The sequence below is a fragment of the Carassius carassius genome, chromosome 16 (genome assembly GCF_963082965.1).
Source record: "Carassius carassius chromosome 16, fCarCar2.1, whole genome shotgun sequence".
Taxonomy (NCBI): domain Eukaryota; kingdom Metazoa; phylum Chordata; class Actinopteri; order Cypriniformes; family Cyprinidae; genus Carassius; species Carassius carassius.
Window position 1 is genome coordinate 12,092,455 of NC_081770.1, and position 26,037 is coordinate 12,118,491.

A 26,037-nucleotide genomic window follows, 5' to 3' on the forward strand; every position below is an offset into this window, starting at 1 on the left:
TGTATGCCATGACTCCTGAACTCCTTTTTTTTCTTCCATATATTCTTCCATATATTTAAAATGCTTAAAGTGTAGTGGCCATGGTATAAGTATTTATTTGTGTATATATTGTATAAAAATGGACTGATGTCCATGTTGTATGTTGGCATTACTATACACCACCAGTTGTGAGGTAGGTTATATGTTGTAATGTCACTCCTTGCCTTTGAAACAGTTTAGGGTTAAATGGTGGATTTTTTATCTACTTTGATTTGATACAGATAAATTTGTGTCTGTTATACTTTAAGCTGCAGTCTGTAAATTTTGCCTCTTTTTTCGCCATATATGTTTGAAAACCTGGAATTGCAGTTCCTTATAGAATTATATTCCATGTGTGGGTTTTGATCTAGCACAGATGAATCTGATTTGAGGTGAAAGTCATGACATTTGCCAAGTATGTTAGCCCATAATCAGAATTTAACCCATTCAAGTGCGCACACACACACACACACACACACACACTGCCAGCACCGAGACTCGAACCTGTGACCTTCAGGTTACAAGTCCAATTCTCTAACCCTTAGGCCGCACTGATGTGGATATTCATTGTACTTAGTAATCACAGATTCTAGCCTATGTCTTGGAATATATAACCCAAATAAGACTTTTCACCATGTATTGCATCTGATTTTTTCAAATTTAATTATTCCAGCTGCTGTGGGAATAGACTATAATTAAAAGTTCCGCCATCTGCAGGATCCTCACATGTGATAGCCTAGTAGCAGGGACAACTTTTTCATGTTTACAGACGTGACGGAATGACGCCGTGTCATGCTCAAAATTTCCCCTGAAAACCTACCCATACCACTCAAATTAGATTTTTTATTATTATTATAAATTAACTGTTGTGAATCAGGCCAAAGTAAGGCGATAGTTTCAAAAACTGGCTGGTTATGTACTAGCTCAAATATTGATTTTGGATAATTTTATCATGTTTGTATAACAACAGAAAAGCCAGGATCATGTCCAAAACCCCTTGGACCCAGACTGTGTGCTGAGATGTGTTCTGGTGACAGTAGCTGTCCAAACAACCAGAAATGCTGCCGCAATGGATGTGGACATCAGTGTATGGCTCCATATAAAGGTATGTATTATAGGTGCATCTCAATAAATTAGAATATTGTGGAAAAGTTTATTCATTTCAATAATTCAACTCAAATTGTGAAACTAGTATATTAAATAAATCCAATGCACACAGACTGAAGTAGCTTAAGTTTAGATTTTGGCTCACATTTAACAAAAACCCACCAATTCACGATCTCAACAAATTAGAATACGTCATAAGAAAAAAAAATGTATATAAAAAATTTTTTTAGTGAATTGTTGGTCTTCTGGAAAGTACAGTATGTTAATTTACTGTACATGTACTCAATACTTGGTAGGGGCTATTTTTGCTTTAATTACTGCCTCAATTCAGTGTGGCATGAAGGTGATCAGTTTGTGGCAATGCTGAGGTGGAAGCCCAGGTTTCTTTGACAGTGGCCTTTAGCTCATCTGCATTGTTTGGTCTCTTGTTTCCCATTATCCTCTTGACAATAGCCCATAGCTTCTCTGGGTTTCAGGCCTGGTGAATTTGCTGGCCAGTCAAGCACACAAACACCATGCTCATTTAAATTTTGGTGGTTTTGGCAGTGTGGGCAGGTGCCAAATCCTGCTGGAAAATGAAATCAACATCTTCAAAAAGCTAGTCAGCAGTAGAAAGCTTGAAGTGCTCCAAAATTCTTTTGTAAAAGGGTGAAGTGACTTTTTTTTTTTTTTTTTTTTAAACAATGGACTGACAGCAGCAGATGACATTGAATCCCAAATCATCACAAACTGTGGAAACTTAACACTGGACTTCAAGGAACTTGGGCTATTTGCTTCTCCACCCTTCCTCCAGACTCTAGGACCTTGGTTTCTAATGAAATACAAAACTTGCTCTCATCTGAAAAGAGGACTTTGGACCAATATCAGCAATCCAGTTATTTTCTCCTTAGCCCAGCTAAGATGCCTCTGACATTGCCTGAGGTTCAGGAGATGCTTAACAAGAGGAATATGACAACTGTATCCAAATTCCTTGACACGTCTGTGTGTGGTGGCTCTTGATGCCTTGACCCCAGCCGCAGTCCATTCCTTATGAAATTTACAAAAATTCTTGAATCGATTTTGCTTGACAATCCTCATAATGCTGCGGCTTTTTCTTCCACACTTTTTCCTTCCACTCAACTTTGTTAACATGCTTTGATACAGCACTCTGTGAACAGCCAGCTTCTTTGGCAATTAATGTTTGTGGCTCACCCTCCTTGCGAAAGGATTAGCTGATTGGCATGTCACCATATTCTAACTTGTTGAGATGTGAATTGGTGGGTTTTTGTTAAATGTGAGCCAAAATCGCCATAATTAAAAGAAGCAAAGACTTAAACTACTCCAGTCTGTGAGCACTGAATTTATTTTAGTTGAATTACTGAAATAAATAAATTTTTTCACAACATTGTAATTTTTTGAGATGCACCTGTATATTAAATAATAAAATATCGGTGTGGGTCAGCTTTTTTTTTTTTTTCTCAGTCTATATGTTTTCTCTATCATGTTTTGTACGTCAGTTGGACCAGCAAAGCCAGGAGTGTGTCCTAGAAACAATGTTAAAAAAATGGTGTTTGGAGTGTGTGCTGAGATGTGTTCCTATGACAGTGATTGTCCGAATGATCAGAAATGCTGCAGCAATGGATGTGGACATAAGTGTATGCCTCCATATAAAGGTATTTATTATATTTTATAATATCGGTGTATGTGGCAGGTCTTTTTTTATGCAGTGAGGCATTCAGTGAGGTTTCTGTCATGTGTTTGTGTAACAGAAAAGCCAGGAGTGTGTCCAGGTAAAAACCTCAAAATAGGAGTGTGTGCTGAATCATGATCCCATGATGGTAACTGTCCAAACAATCAGAAATGCTCCAGCAATGGATGTGGACATCAGTGTATGGCTCCATATAAAGGTATTAATATAGCAGTATGTGTGTTTTATTTTTTATTTTTTTCATCCCCAAATGCAGCGAGAAGTTTAGTGATGAGGTTTGTCGCATGTTTGTGTAACAGAAAAGCCAGGAGTGTGTCCAAAAACAACTCCCAGAATAAAAGGTGTTTGCGCTGAGTTGTGTTCTCATGATGGTGACTGTCCGAATGATGAGAAATGCTGCAGCAATGGATGTGGACATCGGTGTACGGCTCTACCTAAAGATCTGCTATACTGATGCATTGGTCAGATTTTCCCCATTATGGTTCTTCTGTGATCTGGTTTCCTTGTGTTTGTGTAGCAGAAAAGCCAGGAGTGTGTCCAATGACTTTGGCTGGATTAAGAGGACCGTGTGAAGAGTTGTGTGTCAGTGACTTTGACTGTCCAGGAAATGAGAAGTGCTGCAGCTCTATATGTGGAGGAAGTTTATGTACACCTGCATTTTAAGGTATTTGTTCTCCAACACACACATTGAGTATTTTATCATTTGAAATGTCAAAGTAACTGAATTTGGCCCATTGCACCACTGTAATCGCATGGCTTTCCAAAATAGATGAATAATACCTGGAACAACAATAAAACAATAAAATTAAAGTTTGCATGTGATGAGTGTTTTGTAACATGTTTGAATGCCTCTAAATGAACGGACTAATCATGTGCAGTGAAGCATGGTCTATATCTCAAACCAAATAATAACGCTTCCATGTTTAATGTCCTTCCAGACAGAAGTCTTGCCCAACCACTTGTGGACATGCATGCAGATATCTTACCAATGTATCCACGGGGAAAAGTCTTTGATTGTCTTTCCTTGAAGTCCTTGATTGTAAGGTTCTGTGTGTGTGCATTGTTGTTGTTAAATCTAAATCTAAATAAATTTTCTTTTCTTCACACTAATGATGTCGGGATTTTTTTTTTTTTTTTTTGCCTACGGAATCTGCTTGTACTAACAATTTCATGATTTGTGTTATATCTGAGCAATGATTATATCATAATTGCTTTTGGGGTTTTTCATGTTGTAAACCTTAATGCCTAATAAATTTGGTTTTATCCTAAACATTACTGAGAATGAGTGGGATGTAGCATTAAAGAGGTGTGTGAACTTGCAAGTACGATGTCCGACACTGTAATATGCTCTGGTCCCCTCCCTGCTTAACCTGGTAATGAGATTACCAGGGTAATCTCATTACCAGGATACAGGATCTTGGCGCCGGTACAGGATGGCTGCCTCCGTGACGTGCTCTGCGTTTTTGTCTTTTTGTTAGTTTGTCCTGTCTTTAGTTATATTCCTGCAATCAGTTTCACCAGGGATGAACTGCTGAACATTCGGCAGAACGCACCACAAGATGTTTTTCCGGATTTCAATTATTCAGACGTTTTATTGAATATTGTTATCGGAGGAGCAGCGGCGCTGATCAAACGCTTCAGGACGCGCAGGCGGGGAAAGCGAGCTGGAGCGCTCGTCAGACTCAGGAAGCGCGGATTTCGAACGCCGTTGCCTAGCATCCATCTGGCAAATCTACGCTCTCTACCCAACAAAACGGACGAACTCCTTCTGCTTTCTCGGACAAAAAAGGATTTCACACACTCTGCTGCTCTGTGTTTCACGGTGTTATACCGGACAGCGCGCTCCATCTGCCGGGCTTTCAGCTGTTCAGAGCGGATCGCGACGCAGAATCAACGGGGAAATCGCGCGGCGGCGGGACATGCTTTTACATCAATGAACGGTGGTGTACAGATGTAACTGTGTTAAAGAAGATGTGCTGTCCTAATCTAGAAATGCAGTTTGTCAACTGCAAGCCGTTCTATTCGCCGCGGGAGTTTCACTCGTTCATTCTGGTGAGTTTTTACATCCCTCCGCAAGCGCAAGTAAGTCTGGCTTTACAGAAACTCGCTGATCAGATCACAGAGACAGAACAACAACACCCGGACTCTGTTTTAATGATTCTTGGGGACTTTAATAAAGCCAATCTCTCCCGTGAACTGCCAAAATACAGACAGCATGTTACCTGTCCCACCAGAGACAGTAATCTATTGGATCACTGTTACACCTCAATAAAGGATGCATATCACTCTGTTCCACGAGCAGCTTTGGGACATTCTGATCACCTTCTGGTTCATCTTATACCGACCTACAGGCAGAAACTAAAATCAGCTAAACCTGTATTAAGGACTGTAAAAAGATGGACTAATGAAGCAGAGCAGGATTTACAATCTTGTTTTGACCTCACTGATTGGAGTGTTTTTGAAGCTGCTTCCACCGATCTGGACGAACTCACAGAGACCGTAACATCATATATCAGTTTCTGTGAGGATATGTGTATTCCTACCAAGACTCAACTAAATTACAACAATGACAAACCGTGGTTCACTGCAAAACTCAGACAGCTCTGTCAGGCCAAAGAAGATGCTTACAGGAAGGGGGACAATGTCTTGTATAAACAGGCTAAATACACACTGGAAAAGGAGATCAGAGTGGCAAAGAGGAATTATTCTGAAAAAATAAGGACTCAGTTCACTTCGAACGACTCAGCATCAGTGTGGAAAAGTCTAAAGAAGATCACCAATTACAAGACACCACCCCCCAGCACTGTGGAGAATCAACGACTGGCAGACGATCTGAACGAGTTTTACTGCAGGTTTGAAAGAACACCCATTACCTGCCCTGAACACCTCTCCACACAACCGTTCACACCATTAACAGCTCCTGCAACCAACCCTGAATGCCTCTCCACACAACCGTTCACACCATTAACAGCTCCTGCAACCCATCCTGCGCCAGGTCTTCCGGAAGCAGAAAAGGAAAAAAGCACCAGGCCCAGATTGTGTTACACCAGCCTGTCTGAAATCCTGTGCTGACCAGCTGGCCCCCATCTTCACAAAGATCTTCAACAGATCGCTGGAGCTGTGCAAAGTCCCTTCATGCTTCAAACGCTCCACCATCATCCCCATCCCAAAGAAACCCAAAATTACAGGACTAAATGACTACAGGCCTGTGGCTTTAACATCCGTAGTCATGAAGTCATTTGAAAAACTGGTGCTGGCTCACCTGAAGGACATCACTGGACCCTTGCTGGATCCTCTTCAGTTTGCCTACAGAGCAAACAGGTCTGTGGACGATGCAGTAAACATTGGACTGCATTATGTTCTGCAACACCTAGACAGACCGGGAACCTATGTGAGGATCCTGTTTGTGGACTTCAGCTTGGCTTTTAACACGATCATGCCAAACCTCCTCCTGCCCAAGCTAACTCAGCTCTCCGTGCCCACCTCCGTCTGTCAGTGGATCAACAGCTTCCTGACAGACAGGCAGCAGCTAGTGAGGCTGGGAAAATACATATCCAGCACCCGTACAATCAGCACCGGAGCTCCCCAGGGCTGCGTTCTCTCCCCACTGCTCTTCTCCCTGTACAATAATGACTGCACATCTACTGACCCCTCTGTCAAGCTCCTGAAGTTTGCAGACGACACCACACTCATCGGCCTCATTCAGGACAGTGACGAGTCTGCTTACAGGCAGGAGGTTAAAGAGCTGGCTGTCTGGTGCACTCTCAACTACCTGGAGCTTAAAACGATCAAAACAGTGGAGATGACTGTGGACTTCAGGAGAAACCCCCCTGCACTCCCCCCACTCACAATCATGAACAGTACTGTGACTGCAGTGGAGTCATTCAGGTTCCTGGGCACCACTATCTATCAGGACCTGAAGTGGGACATTCACATTGACTCCATTGTGAAAAAGGCCCAGCAGAGGTTGTACTTCCTTCGCCAGCTGAGGAAGTTTAACCTGCCACAGGATCTGCTGAAACAGTTCTACTCCACCATCATCGAATCCATCCTCTGCACTTCAGTAACTGTCTGGCTCAGCTCAGCTTCTAAATCTGACCTCAGAAGACTACGGAGGGTAGTCCGGACTGCTGAGCGAATCATCGGTTCAACTCTCCCATCTATTCAAGAACTGTACTTATCCAGAGTGAGCAAAAGGGCTGTTAAAATCACTCTGGACCCATCACATCCAGCACACTCCCTCTTTGAACTGTTGCCATCTGGTCGACGCTACAGAGCACTGAGCACCAGAACGACCAGACACAGGAAAAGTTTCTTCCCTCAGGCAATCCATCTTATGAACAGCTGATACACACTGAACACACTACACTTTATATTTATATACACATACACTTAATTTATCTAACACACATACTTAGTATACACTTAAATTTTGCACATAATATACATGTACATACATAACTGCATTTTTGGAATATACCTGCCTACAATTGTCAATTTGTATATTGTCATTTCTTATCTACTTATTTGTATTTTTTGTATTTTTATATTCTTTTATTATGTGTTTTATGTTTTGTCGCTGTCATTCTGTTGTACTGCGGAGCTTCTGTCACGAAAACAAATTCCTCGTATGTGTAAACATACCTGGCAATAAAGCTCATTCTGGTTCTGATTCTGATTCTGAGATACATAACAGATTGTCATCACTCAACGGCTGGATGTTTAAGTGGTGCCCGCAGAATAACATAGGTTTCATAGACAATTGGACAAGCTTTTGGGGCAGACCACCCTTCTGGGGTGGCGCCACTCTTCTCTCTAGAAATATGGCACATAGTCTTAGAGTTTTTACTTGACTGGGGCCCAGGTCAGGAAGCAGACAGACTGGCTAAACCGACCGTTTGCTAGCTGCCTCATGTCACAGAGGTCAGTTAATTCTCAGCACATAGAGACTCTTTCACCTAGATATCACACTATAGAGACTGTGTCTGTTCCCTGAACTAGAAAATACAAAAAACGTCCAAAACAATTTAATTGAGGTAACAATTTAATTGAGGTTCAACAAATAAAAAATAGATGCAACACCGATAAACAAATGGTAAAGCTTGGCTTATTGAATATTAGGTCCCTTTCTATGAAAGCACTTTTTGTAAATGATATGATCACTGATTATAACCTACTGTAGATGTGCTCCCCTTACCAAAAAGTAGTATACTCCAAGTTTATTTTATTAAGTATACTCAAGTAAAGTTCCAATATATTTTTAAGTATACTATATGTAGCAAGTATACAAATATTAGTGTTCTAGTAGTATACTTGTAAGTGTAATGTTTCAATACTCCTTGTGACTAAATTGGCTCACTTTCTAGTATATAAAAGTATACTTTTAAGTATACTTTAAGTATAAAAGTAGCAAACTTTGAGTAGACAACTAGTTTACTTCTATGTTTGTAACTTGTATGGCAATTATACCAAAAGTGAACTTTGAAGAATAGTCTCAGTAAGCTACTAGTTTAGTTGTTTTATACTGCAAGAGTATACTCATAAGTTTTCTTTAAGTGACATCATACTTTAAGTATACTATTATGTCCCTATTTAGGTTTTAATTTGTATATATTATATGAGTAGCTGAACATACAAAACATCCAAAGAAAGAACAGGGGATCTGCTATTCTTGATAATCAAAACGTAGATGGAGTCGATCAACACCCAAAAGCTTGACTGAAAATATTACCTCTTTGTCGGTTGACATTTTATTCCATAACGTTACAGTGTTGAAGCTGTTTCATGTCAGATGATCATGTTAGATTACATGTGTTCGTATCGGTAGTTTCTTTTTTCTTCCTCACTTTTTTTTTTTTTTTGGAAATTCTGTACGGAAGATGTGTACTAGCACCCTCTACCTTATAATATGGAAAAATATATTTAGACTTTTTGCATGTCAAGTATATTTAAATTTTTTAGTTTAAAATAAGAATACTAATACCACACTTGAATAAACTTATTTTTCATAAGAGTAAGTTTCATCAAACTATGAACTCTCTCTTTTCTAGAAATGTATATACAGTTGCTCCTTTACACTTAAAGAAGATTAAGGAAAACCGTCTGCCAACTGTGGAATAATGAGCACACATGCACCCAAAAGAGAGCAGCCCGGAAAATGGAGCACAGCTGGTGGAAAACAAAACTGGAGGTATTTCGTATTGTTTGGCGGAAAGTAACCTATCCTTCAGAAAAGCATTAAAAACTGTTAGATCGGATTACTTTTTGTCTCTTTTAGAAGAAAACAAACAACATTATTATAGTGGCAACTTAAGGTATTTATTCAATACAGTGGAAATTGAAGCCTTCTGCCCCCTCTGGTACCCCCACCAGTTGTACGTTATTTATCCTGCTCCTATCTTCCATGTTCATCACTTTATTGTAAGTTGCTCTAGCTGCTTTCTCAGATTCATGACTCACATGCAGCTGCTTGAACGGAATCGACCCAGTCACGCGATGGCTAGTTCTTAAACTTACCCGGTCACATGGTGGCTGCTTCTTCATCTTCTGCTTTTAGCTCTTTTACATAGTTGTTGGTCGCTTGTATGTCCACTTGTAGGTCATGCAATGCCGGGAACAGTACAGAATTTATCACATCTCTTACTGTCGACACCACAACCGTGTCCAAAGTACTTTGCTGCTCTTTAAGTGCTAGCTTGATACCATTAGCTACTGCGCCATCGAGATCCTCTTTGATGATGATGGGATCTTTAAAACATTTTTTTTTTTATTGGCGATTGCTCCATCACTCTATTCCGATAGTCCTTGACCGTTGAAGTACTCATGATGGAATAGATAGTGAGTGGTTTAGAGTTCACTATCAGGATTGTAGAATATGTAGAACAGAGTGAGCCGAGTGAAGGACTGTGTGTGCACCGCCGTCGAACGGTCATACAGTATGATCTCAAAACATCGGTTTTTGTTCAAAAGAGCTAATTCTCAGAATATGTATTTTTTAGATATATACTATCTGTAGGTATACTGTATCTCTATATCAAGGTTGCTCAAACTCGTTCCTGGAGGGTGGTGTCCTGCAAAGTTAGCTCCAACTTGCCTCATCACACCTGCTTTGAAGGTTCTAGTATACCTAGTAAGAGCTTGATTAGCTGGTTCAGGTGTGTTTAACTTGTACAACTCTGCAGGACTCTAGCCCTCTAGGGCTGAGTTTGGGCACCCATGATCTAAATGATTTCATGTTTATTCTCATTGTATTGTTATTTAACTGCATGCTTTTTTCGGGTATTGAAAACGTAAATAAGCTGATGATCATACACTAAACTTTGAAGAAGCTTGAACAGAATAGTTTCAGTGTTCATCAGGTCTGTGTTTTCGCTAAGAATTTGCTGATACAATATGCATCACGATGCAGGGGATATAATACAGTATAGTGGCAATAGAGGCGTAGATGATGCGAAACTGTTCTTGATAAATACTCTTAGTCGTCATCTGGAAAACAGCGGATCTCCACAGGTACCCCACAAGGGTGTGTGCTCTCTCCTATTTTGTTTATATTATATACAAATGACTGTCAGAGTTTGCAAGATAATAGTTACTTGGTAAAATATGCAGATGATACTGTGTTGCTCTCCTTGCTTTCACATTCAGATCAGGAATATGGTTCTGTTTTGTACAATTTCATCTCTTGGTGTAGTAATATGAAACTAGATCTGAATGTCTCAAAAACTAAAGAGATGATTATTAATTTTAGCAGGAGGACATTAGCACTTCAACCGATAGTCATTAATGGCACACATGTATAAGAAGTAGAACAATATAAGTACCTGGGTATGGTTTTTGACAGTTAAAGTCTGATCAGAATTCTGAGGTAATCATCAAAAAGTCACATCAAAGATTGTTTTTGCTGAGAAAACTCAATACTTTTAATGTACAGAAAGTTGTTCTTAAGTCTTTTTACAATTCAGTTTGTTGAAAGTATTTTGTCCTTTTTTTTATTTGTTGGTTTTCTTCATTGTCTATAAAAAACTAAAATCGGTTGCAAGGTATTGTTAGCACGTGCTCTAAAATCATGGGTTTCCCCTTAAGAAGCCTTACTTCCTATCATGGGCGTCAGTTTGGTTTGAAATGTGGTGGGGACAGAGACGCATTCAGAAGTGCATTTTCAGAAGTGCTGGGTACAATGATGCATGTTTTGAAAGACGTCCTGTATCTTATTAATGTAAATAAATAAAAATGTATACAAAATTGTGATGATGTCCGACTCGTTTTATGAAGAAGAAAGCCGTACAAAGCATTAGACATATGATATATGACCCACTAATCTGCTTCATATCATCATATAAGTACCATGTTGACAATATGACATGGCCATGACGTGGTTTAATGTACCTAAACAATGATTACCAAATTTCTCTTTCATGTTGCTTTGTTATAACCACTGAAAACGGGGAAAAAAATCTAACCCAAAATCGAGCTTCGCTCTACATTATCCCGCTTATTACATGGCTACCCACCAAATAAATCAATAATTTGACACAAAATATTGATTTAAAAAAGAGTTTATTGATTTAAACACGATTGTATTGCTTCCGCTAAAGAAAATAGTTCCGTCTCTACGATTAGAATCCTGCCGCGTCCATAGCAACGCTCTGTTTTTCATGGCAACGGTGTTATTATCAAGAAATAACAGACTTCATTCTACAGTGGAATTCAACCAAGCCATGTAATAATTTGATTTAATTCCCAGTACAATTTACCATATCTACACACAACACAACTTAAGCACTACAAATTTTATCAAGATTGAAAAAGCAAAAATAGTGTAGCACAGATGAACACTATTGACTATCACACCATGATCTGACTGCTCTCAATTCACAACAACATGCATCCATCCAATCTACATCAGGCATTTTGACTAAAACTTGATCCATTCCTCATCATCATCATCATCATCATCATCATCACAACTATTCCAGAATTCAGCAATAGATTCAAGCAATAATTAAACAAGATACTGACTACTCAACAATCATCTCCCCCAATACTTGCTGTATGAACGCAAACCGTAACTAGCTAATTAAGTTGGTGGCTAAGGAAGTCTAACGTAACATTAATTGCAAGAGAAGAATTAAAACAGCCGATCCCTTGTGTGCAAATGCACAAGACCTAGCCATAATACCAGCAAATCTTAATAAACATAAGTTATCGCGTCTTACCTTTGTGTCAATGGTCTGCAGACCCATGCTGTGTGTACAACAACATCCATTTGTTCTACAGGTTATCACTTTGATATGTTATAGTCCATGGCACTAGGATGCAACCTTGTGATATTGTATGAAGGCTAAATGACTTGCTCGTCTATGATACATTCGCCAGAAATTCTGGCCAATCCCAGCAAAGACTAGGTAGCCTCGTTCCCGCTCGTTCACTGTCCATTCCAAACTGTCAACTCATTTGAAAAACATTCTTTAAAAAAAAGAAGCGCGATAGAAAATAATAACAGTGACACGATGACTCCCCCTCCCCCTCCCCCAACCTAGAACGTATCCGAATGTTACAGTTGTTGCAGTTTTAATGAACAGAAAAGCGTGTAGCCAGCGCAGCAGAACGGCTAAATTGAACTCGAGGTTTAAAAAAAAAAAAAAAAAAAAGTGGTGGGTACAAAATGACTCATGACAAAATCTGAAAGTCCCCCCCGAAATCGACGCCTATGCTTCCTATTATGAAAAGCAGGTGATGAGGATGGCACACAAAATATTAGGAGATAGTACTCACCCGCTGCATTTGGACTTTGAGTGGACGCCCCTGGGGCGACGTTTAAGAGCAATTAAATGCACTACTAATCGATATAAATTTACTTCTGTGCCTGAAGCAATACGGTTATGTAACACACATAGGTGACTTTATTTTAGTTTTTTTTCTCTTCTTTTGTTTTAGGTGTTTTAATTGTATGTCAAGTGTTTTATGTGAGGCACCATGTAAGCTTAAATTAATTACCCCACGGGGATCAATAAAGCTCCAAACAAAAAAATATATTGTTTTTTTTTTTTTTTTTTTTAAAAAAAAAAAAAAAAAACTCTAACACACTACCATATGAATAAAAACTGAAAAAAGATTGTGGTGATTTCTGTGACTGTGGCTACTAATTTGTGCTCTAAAGTCAAGAAGTTCAACGGTCATGGTCTTGTGACTAAAGTTAGCTTAAAATACATCATGATCATGGCACGGTGTGTTTGCTTGTATGATTGATGTTTACTGACCAGCCAATAAAAATGCAACATGAAATTAACACCTAATGGCACTGAAACATCAAACATCTTACCTCAAACTGTAATCTACTTTCGCTGTTTCCAATTTTTAAGCACACACAAAAATACAACTGCTTAAGTGTGATTTATCATGCTCTTTTTGTTTACCACTAGCACATGCTGATGACATTTTATTCTTCTTTAGTAACATGCATCATATTGTACAGATCAGTAGCAGTGTGTTCCGAACAGGATATATCGCCATCCGAAGGGCACTTTGGAGTGAAAACATACATGGCCACCATATTGAAGGATCGTTCCAAACCAAAGTGCTCAGAGCTGGCCACTTCAAATTTCCCTTCAAAATGAAGCATTTTGAAGGGTACAAATGATGGACACTTTGGGCTCCCATGATCCTTTGCACAGATTCTTTGCATGATGGTGGTGTCTCTGTGTTGGTGTATGATGATGACGCAGAAGGGCACTTCAAGAAACAGTTGTTTGGTCCCCTACACTCGTCAACCCTTTGAAGCTCTCACTCCAGAGGGTAAACTCTTTGAAGGGATTAGGGCATAGGGATGAGCCCTTCTGAATGGAACGCAGGGAAGATGTTCTCATCATACAGTCTCCACACGTTGTAGCCTTTAGATCCATGTTGTATAGAGTGACATTTTTGAGTGTTTTTTGAGTGAGTGTTTTTATAAGATTGCTAAAATCGTGCAGTGTGTTTTGCACTACCTGTTTAAAACTCAGAAAAATACAAAAGGTATAAAGAGAAATGCTTTAGTGCAGAGGTACAGAGGTTCAGTTCCTGGAGGACCACCTGCAGTGTTTTGCTCTGACCCTAATTAGACACACCTAAACCAGCTAATCAAGGTCCTCAGGATTTCAAGGAACATCCTGGCAGATGTGGTGGAACTGGTTGGTTCTAGACTCTGGACACTGGCCATTTAGATGTTTAGAGATCAGCATTTATCGTCAAAGAAAACCCTTTCATACAAAACACTGATTAAAACACATTTTAAAATGGACAAATTAAAAAAAGAAAAATTATTGGGGGGGTGGGGGTGATGTTGGGTTAACCCTTGTGCATTGTTCAAATTCACAACCCTTTCGTTATGTTCGGGATGAAAACATCCACTCATTTAAACTGCTGTAAAAATGTGTCAGATTCATATTTTTTCAAACATTTTATTGCATAAATCTGTTAATCAACTTCAGTCCTGATCAAAACTACCAAATGTTTTTTAAAAAAATCCAAGATTTTAACCCTTTAATTGCCAAGTTCACAACCTCCTGGACAGCAACCAATCTGGCTTCAAAAGTGGCCACTCAACTGAGACTGCTCTGCTCTCGGTTACTGAAGCCCTGCGACTAGCAAGAGCAGCTTCAAAATCCTTGGTACTCATCTTACTGGACCTTTCTGCTGCTTTTGACACTGTTAATCACCAGATTCTCCTGTCCACCCTCAGAAAGATGGGCATCTCTGGAACTGCACTCCTGTGGGTTAAGTCCTACCTCTCTGACAGATCCTTCAGTGTGTCTTGGAGGGGTGATGTTTCAAAGTCACACCACCTTGCTACTGGGGTTCCTCAAGGCTCAGTACTTGGACCACTTCTCTTCTCAATCTACATGACATCATTAGGATCTGTCATTCAGAAGCATGGCTTTTCTTATCACTGCTACGCTGATGACACCCAACTCTACCTCTCATTCCAACCAGATGACCCGACGGTAGCTGCTCGCATCTCAGCCTGTCTGAGTGACATCTCTAGCTGGATGAATGACCATCACCTTCAGCTTAACCTTACGAAGACAGAACTCCTGGTGATTCCAGTTAACCCATTGCTTCATCACAACTTCTCTATACAGCTGGGCTCATCAACCATTACTCCTTCGAGGACAGCTAGAAACCTAGGAGTTGTGATGGATCATCAGTTAAGCTTCACAGACCATATTGCTACAACTACCCGGTCCTGCAGGTTTGCCTTATACAACATTAGGAAGATTAGACCCTTCCTGTCAGAGCAAGCAACCCAACTTCTTGTCCAAGCTCTTGTTCTCTCCAGACTGGACTATTGTAATGCTCTCCTGGCGGGCCTTCCTGCATCTGCATCTTATGTGCCCTCCAGAAGTTTGCGCTCTGCAAGTGATCGACGCCTTGTGGTACCATCCCAAAGAAGTTCAAAATCACTCTCAAGGACCTTTTCCTGGACTGTGCCCAGCTGGTGGAATGACCTCCCAATCTCAATTCGTACAGTTGAGTCTTTACTCATTTTCAAGAAACAGCTAAAGACTCATCTTTTTCGCCTGCACTTAACCAACTAACACTAGCACTTTTCCTTTTCTTGTCTTTTAATAAAAAAAAAAAATAAAAAAATAAAAAAAAACCTACCTATGCGTTCTATACTAGACTAACTGAGACTTGTCATGGCACTTGTATACTGTTGTTGTTCTCTTGTTGTCCTGACTGCTTCTATTGTTCTCATTTGTAAGACGCTTTGGATAAAAGCGTCTGCTAAATGATTGAATGTAAATGTAAATGTAAATGATGTCACTAATTTGGGGGAAAAAAACACACAAAATGACTTTTTTTCAATATAAAAGTAATTGTGGCTGAATTTTTTAAAAAACTTTTTATAACAGTCTTGGGCATGTCAAAGATTAGTAGCAACATTGGCTTTAATGCATTTTTAGTTTTTGTGCAGCATTAGATTTAAATTTTTTCTCCCTAATTTGTTGTTGGTGGCTGTTTTTGCCCCATTGACTTCCATTATAACGACATTTTTTGATTGCAAAGCCATGACACCATATAATCATGCATTCTTGATTGTTTGTGGTTTTCCCTTTTGGGAAGAGGTAAAATTTGTTATTTTTACAGTTGATCACTAGGTGGGATCATTAACCCTTCAGATAGGCCTGTGCAAAAAAAGGCTTAGTTTCTGGCTTGTATATGGAGTTATATGGAGTATAACAGCAAATTATGGGGGGAGGGGGGTTCAGCGAGTTCAGCTTCCTGACAGCCTGATAATTGAAGCTGTCCTTCAGTCTGCTGGTTCTGGCCTGGAGACTCCACAGTCTCCTCACTGATGGCAGCAGACTGAAGAAGCTGCGTTAGAAACTGAGATTGTATAGTCAAAAATAAAGCATTTTTAATTTTAAATTCACTTCCCCCACCCCAGGAATTGCACCACTGGAACCAACCATGTTTACGTGAATATGTGGTCAGCAGGAATTTCGACAATTCTAGGAATTTTGACCTTCTATAGGTTATTTTATCAGGAAAATACCTTATACTTAGAAACAGGGCTGGAGAAGGGGCCTATTTTCAATTCATGAACTGGCTCCACAAGACCAACTTGTTTCAACAGGATTATATGCAGATAAATAACAAATAACATACTGGATTTTTTTAGAAAACCTTCTACAGTCAAACTTTTCAATAGGCACAGTAGAAAAAACACTGCACAAACAAATTAAATCAGCAAAAGCTATATGGATTAAACTATATCCTCATCAATATAAAGTGTCATAAACACCACTGTAAAAACCTTGATATTGACCAAAAGTAAATTGAGCCTACTGAATTGATTCCAGAAGTCCAGTCCGCCAAACCCATAATCACAAGCTGCATTCACGGCATGTCGTAGTCACTGTGATTTCAAGATGACAACACATGATGTTTTACTTGGAGCTGTTCACATCCTTGGATTCGGATTCGGACCTATCACACTATACCTTTACTTTTTTATTTATATAGCGCTTTAAACAAAATACATTGCGTCAAAGCAACTGAACAACATTCATTAGGAAAACAGTGTGTCAATAATGCAAAATGATAGTTAAAGGCAGTTCATCATTGAATTCAGTGATGTCATCTCTGTTCAGTTAAATAGTGTCTGTGCATTTATTTGCAATCAAGTCAACGAGTCAAATCAACTATAAATGCCTAGACATTTCAGCTAATGAATCTGGGGTGGCCAGGAACAAGTTGTAGCTTTCAGAAAACACAAGTTCACAATAACGAGTTCCAGGGCTGGATAAGGATGCCAGGGGCCGCTGGGTTTGAGGTTAGGTTTGGGTCCTACCTATACACTACAGATGCCCTAAATAAGAACATCATTATGGAGTAAAACAAACCACACAAAAATTCAAATATGCTTTGAGGTTTTAGTTAAATTAATATGCAACCTGTCTAGCCTAGTTAAAGTTTAGTTGTGATATTTTAGTAAAATAAACAGCATGTGTTCTCTCAGTCGAGAGATCAAAACCCTAAAAATATTGCTGATTGCCCGACTGGCCCATTTAACTTTTGTGTGTGCAGTAAAATGCGGCTAATAATTTTTGACCGGCATATAACGTACTCGGTTACTAAACGTAACCTCGGTTCTCTCTAGAAGAGCGAACGAGTACTGCGTCTTAGCTAAGACGCTACGGGAAAAGTCTCTTTTCACGAAATACTGAAGCAAAAAATTATCCTTAATTTTGTATTTTTGTAAAGCGCATTTGCAGCAGTACACAGCCATAGGCGAGACGGCTCGCTCGCTCACTGGCTTGTTCTGCGGCAACTGCACAGCCTATCGAGCGCAGGCTGATGCAACATCAGACCAATAAGGGCGCTTCGCGCCCTTCTTGCCACTTCCCGCCGAAACGGGTGTGGCCCAACCTATAAAAGGAGCTCGAAAAGGCTGACTCACCTGATTTATTTCATCGCCGAAGCGAACCAGAGTGAATCGTACGCACGGCAGAGAACGCAGTACTCGTTCGCTCTTCTAGAGAGAACCGAGGTTACGTTTAGTAACCGAGTACGTTCTCTTACGAGAGCTCTCTCGTACTGCGTCTTAGCTAAGACGCTACGGGAACCCGATGTAAAACGCCGTGCGCGCAGGGATCACACACCGATAAACCTGAAGCAACGCCCAGGATTTACAGTGCACAGTCACCTGAGGGACTCACAGAGAGTCCGGGACAGAAAAAAGGGGGAAAAACCCTCCGTCCCATATCTAGCAGCATCCGTAGATGCGGCAATATGACATCACACAGCCGAGGCAAGGCCTGACCAATGTGGCAATGCGGGTCTTACGCAATACTGCCCATATAACAGTCGCTCATGAATTCAGAATTCCCCTCAGGGCCCTGATTCTTCTATACCGACAGCAGCCTTGCCTGCAAGGCGGGAACCTCCAGGTTATAGAACCTGATAAATGTAGACGGCGAGGCCCAACCCGCCGCCATACATATATCCTGCAAGGAGATCCCAGTAGACCACGCCCACGACGAGGCGACGCCTCTTGTGGAGTGTGCTCTGACGCCCAACGGGCACTGAAGGCCCCTGGAAGCGTAAGCTAACGCTATGGCGTCAACTATCCATCTGGATAGAGTCTGTCTCGAAGCAGCCATTCCTTTGGAACGTCCACCGAACGAGACAAATAGCTGCTCCGTCTGCCGAAAGGCAGCAGAGCGAGACACATAAGCTCTTAAAACCCTGACAGGGCAAAGAAGACTCGAGTCTCCATCCTCCCCTGACACCGGCAGGGCAGACAGGGCAATAACCTGAGCCCGAAACGGTGTGTTGAGGGATTTCGGCACATAACCGTGCCTAGGTTTGAGTATGACCCTTGAGTCATTGGGCCCAAACTCCAAGCACGACTGGCTCACCGAGAGCGCGTGCAAATCACCCACACGCTTCACAGAAGCGAGAGCCAACAAGAATACTGTCTTGAACGACAGATGCTGAAGGCTAACCGATTGGATAGGCTCAAAAGGGGGACCCTTCAAGGCCTCCAAAACCGCCGCGAGGTCCCACATAGGGACTGACGGAGGTCTGGGAGGATTCAGCCTCCTAGCTCCTCTGAGGAACCGGATGACTAAATCGTTCCTTCCTATTGACTGACCGGACGCCGTTTCAGAAAACGCCGCGATGGCCGCCACATAAACTTTGAGCGTGGATGGGGCTCTGCCCTTATCCAACAGCTCCTGTAGGAAGGAGAGGACCTCCGTCACCTCACAACTAAGGGGTGAATAACCTCGAGCTGTGCACCAGCTGGAGAACACCGACCACTTCCAGGCATACAGACGTCGTGTCGACGGAGCTCTAGCCTGAGTGATGGTATTTAGCACTCCCCCTGCGAGATCAGCGGGTAACCGTTGAGTGCCCATACATGGAGGGACCACAACTCCGGTTGAGGGTGCCAAATCGAGCCCCTGGCCTGCGAGAGGAGATCTCTCCTCAACGGTACCGGCCATGGGGCGACATCTGCTAATTGCATCAAATCTGGGAACCATGGTTGGTTCTTCCAAAGAGGTGCCACAAGCAGTATTGAACATCTCGTTTCTCTCACCCGTTCTATCACCTGCGGAAGGAGGGAGACGGGAGGGAAAGCATAAAGCGGGCAGCACGGCCATTCCCGTGACAGCGCGCTTTCGTTCTTGGAAAAGAATGCGGGGCAGTGAGCGTTTTCGTGGGAGGCAAAGAGGTCCACCTCCGCCATGCCAAATCTCTCCCACAACAGCCGAACTGTTTGCGGGTGTAGAGACCATTCGCCCGTAGGGACATTGCCTCTGGACAGCCTGTCTGGACCCAGATTCTGCAGTCCAGGCACATGCACCGCTCTCAGCGAGCGCACGTTGCGTTGAGCCCAAATCAGGAGGCGTTCCGTCAGCCTGTACAGGTTTCGGGACCCGAGACTGCCCTGGCGATTTATGTAGGACACCACGGACATGTTGTCCGAACGGACTACGACGTGGTGATCCTTGAAATGGGGACAAAAGCGCGTCAGCGCATTCTCCACTGCCAGCATTTCCAGGCAGTTGATATGATGGAGCTTTTCCCGTTCTGACCATAGGCCAAAGGACGGTCTGCCTTCGAGCAGCGCTCCCCATCCCGAAGTGGAGGCGTCTGTCGACACCATTTTCACACTCGGGGAAGTCCCCAGGCTTACACCTGATCGGTACCAGCCGTTCGCTGTCCAAGGTGCTAGAGCCGCAACACAGCTCTGATCGACCTTGAAATGCAGCCGGCCAGACGCCCACGCTCTGCGCGGCACCCGAGCCTTCAGCCAGAACTGCAGGGGGCGCATGCGGAGCAGGCCCAGCCGCAGAACCGGAGATGCTGAGGCCATGAGACCCAGCATCCTTTGACAGTGTTTGAGCGACACAGTCGCGCCGCAGCGGAAAGAACTCGCTGCGCGCTGAATTCCCATCGTGCGCTGTGGTGACAGTCGCGCCGTCATGGAACACGAGTTCAGAACTATACCCAGAAACAGGATCGTCTGACTGGGGTTCAGCGAACTCTTCGCCCAATTGACAGAGAATTGCTTCTCGAGGTGATCGAGTAAAACAGCCCTGTGGTCCACGAGCTCCGCTCGTCATTGGGCCAGAACCAGCCAGTCGTCCAAATAATTCAGCACTCGTATGCCTCTGAGTCTGAGAGGAGCGAGCGCTGCATCCATGCACCTCGTAAACGTACGAGGAGCTACGGACAAGCCGAATGGCAGGACTGCAAACTGGTATGCCTGGCCCTCGAAGGCGAATCTCAAAAACCGCCTGTGGTTTGACGCTATCTGTATTTGAAAATACGGTCCTTCAGATCTATTGACATGAACCAGTCCCCTCCGCGAATCTGCGCGAGGAGCTTCCTGGTCGTGAGCATTTTGAAACTGCATTTCATCAATGCCTTGTTCAGCTGCCTTAGATCCAGTATGGGCCTGAGACCCCCGTCTCTCTTGGGCACCAGAAAGTATCTGCTGTACAGCCCCCCCTCGCTTTGAGCTTGAGACACAGGCTCTACAGCCCCTTTGCTCAACAGTTTCGATATTTCGGCCCGAAGTATGTGTGCTACTTCTGTTTTGACCGTAGTTTCGACGCGCGCTGAGAAGCGCGGTGGGCGTCGAGAAAACTGTAGCGAGTAGCCTCTCTTTATAATGCCTAGCACCCAATCCGAAACCCCTGGAAGCGCTGACCATGCATCTGCATGAATGGCTAAGGGCTGGATGTGACACGCGCCCTGTTGACTGGGCAACGGCGGCGCTCGAGTGTGCTGCGCATCTGAGGCAGGGAGCGCGCTGATCACAGCGGGCAGATCGCTCATCCTCGACCCCGTTCCGGCGCTTAACCGACTGGAGGGAGGCTGAGCGGGTCCCGTGGGACTCAATATATCTGCGAGTAACCGTGGGCTGCATGTGTGCACTTTTACCACTTCCAACTCGCCGTCTGCCTGTGCAGAATGTACGTGCACGGGCCTCGTTTTTACAGAAGCCCCGCGCCGTAAGTGACATAGTGTATGTGGGCACTGGGAAGTGGGCACGTTTACTATGCGGCGCGCTCGACCGATCTGTGTCGATCTTATGTGCGCCAGCCCTGTGTGCAGGGCTGTGCTTACATGCGGGGATGGGCACTGGGTAGTGGGCATCGTCACTGCATTTAAAGCACCATCGGCCGTGGCCGGACGAGCGTGCACGGGTTTCATATTTTACAGAAACCGCATGACGCGTGTGACATAGTAATTGTGGGCACTGAGGGGTGGGCACGTTTACTATGTAGTGTGCGCGACCGACTTGAGCCGACATTATGAGCGCAGGCCCTGTGTGTAGGGCTGTGCTTACATGTGGAGATGGGCACTGAGGAGTGGGCATCGTCACAACATTTATAGCACCATCGGCCGTGGCCGGGACACCAGAAAAAACGCTGTTTTTGTGAAACATCTGGGTAGCCGTGATAACGGCTTTTGTGTGCAGGCAAGCGGGCACTCGTGCAGGCTTGCGCATTGCAGAAGACACTGAGGCAGTCGCAACTCTTGGAACTGCAACAGCGGCGCGCTTGGGTGAGAGCTCGGCCGCAGCGGAACTCGAACACCGGCGCTTTCCCAGCAGTGCTAGGATGCTTTCGGGGCTTCTGGCTTCACCGCAATCCTCTGCCGCGGCTCCCGCGGCGCGGGGCGACGGCTCGAAGAGCGAGAACGGGGTCCCGAGCTGCGTTGCTGACGCTGTCGTGATGGCGCAGCAGGAGGCGGTGGGCGTGACTGAGAGCTCTGTGGGGCCGGTCTAGAGCGGCTAGCTGCAGAACTGGAGCACTTCGGCAAGAAGTGCTTGAACGCCTGCGAAGCTTTCTGGTCCTCGGCGAATCTCTCCACAAACTCGTTGACGGAAGATCCAAAGAGGCCGGCAGGAGTTAGCGGAGCGTCAAGAAACGCAGCGCGCTCAGACTCCTTGATGTCAGAAAGCGTCAGCCACAAATGCCTCTCAGCCACCGTAGCGGAAGCCATAAGTGAAGTGAAGTGAAGTGAAGTGACATTCAGCCAAGTATGGTGACCCATACTCAGAATTTGTGCTCTGCATTTAACCCATCCGAAATGCACACACACACACACTGTGAGCACACACCCGGAGCAGTGGGCAGCCATTTATGCTGCGGCGCCCAGGGAGCAGTTGGGGGTTCGATGCCTTGCTCAAGGGCACCTAAGTCGTGGTATTGAGGGTGGAGAGAGAACTGTACATGCACTCCCCCCACCCACAATTCCTGCCGGCCCGGGACTCGAACTCACAACCTTTCGATTGGGAGTCCGACTCTCTAACCATTAGGCCACGACTTCCCCAAACCCGTCCCATGGCCTGTGCAGCGGACTTAGAAGCGCGGAGGGAGAGATCCGAAGCACTCCTCAGATCCGCGAGACAGATCGCTTAAGGTCCCATCTCATCCAGCTTGCGGAGAAGATCACCCTGGAAAATCTGTAGCGTCGCCATGGTGTGTAACGCAGACGCAGCCTGCCCAGCAGCAGAGAATATCCGTGTGAGCAGCGATGACGTCATGCGGCAGGCTTTGGATGGCAACGCCGCCTTAGTCCGCCGTCCAGCAGAGGGCGGGCAAAGGTGCGCTGCTATAGCCTGTTCCACCGGCGGAAGTGACAGGTAGCCTCTGTTCTTAGCACCGTCCAGTGTGGAGAATGCTGGCGAAACAGATGAGCGGATTCTCGCCGAGAATGGAGCGTCCCAAGCCTTCGCCACTTCTTCGTGAAGCTCAGGAAGAAAAGGGGCGTGTTTTGAGCTTGAGGAAGAGCGCTCATCCGGAAGATAGCTACCATCCAGCCGGGAACGCGAAGGGGGCGCTGGTGCAGACCACTCCAACGAGAGTACACGCATCAGCTCCTTATCGATATCCCCCCGTCTGCTGGGCCTCTGAGCAGCTGGCGCGAGATCCACGGAGCTCGTCCAACCCTCACTGCCCGAAGCAAGCAGAGAGCACGTGTCTTCTTCCTCCGACGCGGGCCTGAGATCCACCTCCTCCGATGACGCGTCGGCAAGCAGCGGACACTGAGCATCGGGAAGCGATGCAGGGGAGACCGGCGAAGCGGAGGGAACCGGCGAGCTCGGCCGAGCTGGAGGCGGTTCTGGTAGGCGCTGCGAGCGGCGCTTCTTACGGCGCTGCGGCGCAGCGGATGATGCAGGCTTCGAGAAGGATGCCAGGCGAGTCCTCAGAGTCACCATAGGCATCAGCTCGCAATGAGGACATCCGCCATCAGCGAGCGCGAGCGCTGCATGGTCTTCACCCAGACAGGAGACGCAGATGACATGACGATCTCCTTCGCTGAGCGGGGTTCTGCACGAGCCGCACGAAGGCATCTTTAAAAAGACGCAGCTCTTTTGTGAATGTGCGTCGCAGGGCGAACACACACACAGAGTATAGCAGAACAAGGATTATAAAGGATATGGGCGCCGGATAGCGCAGCAGGAACGGCAGTGGAAGGCGGCGGTGCCAGCGGCTTCAGGATGGCTCGTCCTGCTGATATGCTCTTCCAGATGGCGCTTGCTTCCTCGTGATCCAGCGATGCGTGAGCTTCGCTGAAGAGATGAAAAATCAGGTGAGTCAGCCTTTTCGAGCTCCTTTTATAGGTTGGGCCACACCCGTTTCGGCGGGAAGTGGCAAGAAGGGCGCGAAGCGCCCTTATTGGTCTGATGTTGCATCAGCCTGCGCTCGATAGGCTGTGCAGTTGCCGCAGAACAAGCCAGTGAGCGAGCGAGCCGTCTCGCCTATGGCTGTGTACTGCTGCAAATGCGCTTTACAAAAATACAAAATTAAGGATAATTTTTTGCTTCAGTATTTCGTGAAAAGAGACTTTTCCCGTAGCGTCTTAGCTAAGACGCAGTACGAGAGAGCTCTCGTAAGAGAACTGAACAAATTAAGCAAATATAACATAACATAAACAAACATAAACAGGTTAAAAACATGGGATTCAGCCCAATCAAGCCCAAAGGTAAATCTGGAAGACCATGACCAGTTTTGCAGGTCGGTATCTAGCAATCAGGGTAATTACGATATGGCCTGAACAAACCTGAACAAGTTAATCAGGGTCTTCAAGATTACGCTACTTGCCTACAGGCAGGTGAGTTTCAGAGGTGGAGTTGCATCTGACCGCTTTAAAAACCCTCCTGACCATCCGATTCAGCACGTTTTCCAGCCGATCGTCGAGATGATGAACGCTCGGGTGTGCTGCTCGTTGATCGCTGTTTTGCTGGGTCTCTTTGTATTCTTGAGCACAACAGATGCCGAAGAAAATGTCACAGGTGAGATTTCTTAACTTTTAATATGTAAACCCAACTAAACTAAGATTATGAACCTTTCAAGGATTATACGTGGGCTTTGGAGTGGCTAAGGTGCTAAATAGTGTAGAAGATTTTTTAAGTGTCCATGTTAATCATGTTCAATAAATGTGAATCGAACTACAAACAGTAAGTTATTCTACATAAGAATGAATAGGTGCCTGCATGAGAATGAAATGTGCAGACACATATTATGGTAAAGCTGCACATCTTGTTTGAACATTAGACAAAATATGTGATGGAGCCTCTTCCTTCTGCTTTTTCAGGAAGCAAACTGGAGGCACAGCAAATAAAAGGTAAGCAATAACAACTGTGTGTGAAATATGATTTAACACTCTTTGAGGAAAACTGTATAAAAGAGTGTTGAGACACAGACTCAATATTCTCTGTAGAGTCTCTCGATCTCATTGTCTTTAATGAAGTCTATCTTCTGGCATCAAAACCTCAAGACTTTGATTGCTGTTCACTTTCACAAATAACTGCACAGAACCACCAACAGCACACAATTTTGAAGAGATTTGAGAATTAAGAAGATAATTTACTTTATATTTTTATTTATTTATTTATTTTTGTATATCAGCAAAGCCAGGAGAATGTCCTTTATTCAATCCTGATGGAGCAGTGGTCAAACCATGTTTTAGGTTGTGTTTCCATGACCGTAACTGTCCGGATGATCAGAAATGCTGCAGCAGTGGATGTGGACGACAGTGTATGCCTCCATATAAAGGTCTTTATATATTGTTATATTAATGTGAATTAAATTAGTTCATATTTTTAAATCGAGTGAGGCGCTGATCTGCTTTCTCAATCATGTTTATATAACAGAAAAGCCAGGAGTGTGTCCAAAAATGAATCTTGAAGATTGTATTGAGTTCTGTTCCCAAGACGGTCAATGTCCGGATGATCAGAAATGCTGCAGCAATAAATGTGGACATCGGTGTGTGCCTCCATATAAAGGTATTCATTGCTATAATGGTGTGAATTGATTTTTATATATATATATATTTTTAAATGAAATGAAACATTCAGTGATCTGCTTTCTTTATCGTGTGTTTGTATAACAGAAAAGCCTGGAGTGTGTCCAAAAATCCAAATATTTGGAGTGTGTGAGGAGTTTTGTTCCCTGGACGATGACTGTCTGAATGATCAGAAATGCTGCAGCAATGGATGTGGACATCAGTGTATGGATCCATCTAAAGGTACGTTACACTAACGAATTAGTCAGCTTTTCTCCCCATTACAGTGATTGAGTCATTCAGCACTCAGTGATCTGCTTTCTCTCATGTGTTTGTATAACAGTTAAACCAGGAGTGTGTCCAAGGAAAGAACCTGGAGTAGGATTGTGTCATGTGTTTGAGTGTGTCGATGACATTGACTGTCCAGA

At 43.8% G+C, this 26,037-nt stretch overlaps 1 protein-coding gene across 1 annotated transcript in view; it reads left to right on the forward strand.

Annotated features, from left to right (window-relative positions):
- Window positions 1-26,037, forward strand: part of LOC132159557 (balbiani ring protein 3-like) — a 286,577-nt gene that overhangs the window by 192,364 nt on the left and 68,176 nt on the right. The window contains exons 8-11 of the mRNA XM_059569101.1: window positions 989-1,123; window positions 2,622-2,777; window positions 25,479-25,610; window positions 25,718-25,852. Coding sequence (XP_059425084.1) covers window positions 989-1,123; window positions 2,622-2,777; window positions 25,479-25,610; window positions 25,718-25,852 — 558 coding nt within the window. The remainder of the gene's footprint in view (window positions 1-988; window positions 1,124-2,621; window positions 2,778-25,478; window positions 25,611-25,717; window positions 25,853-26,037) is intronic.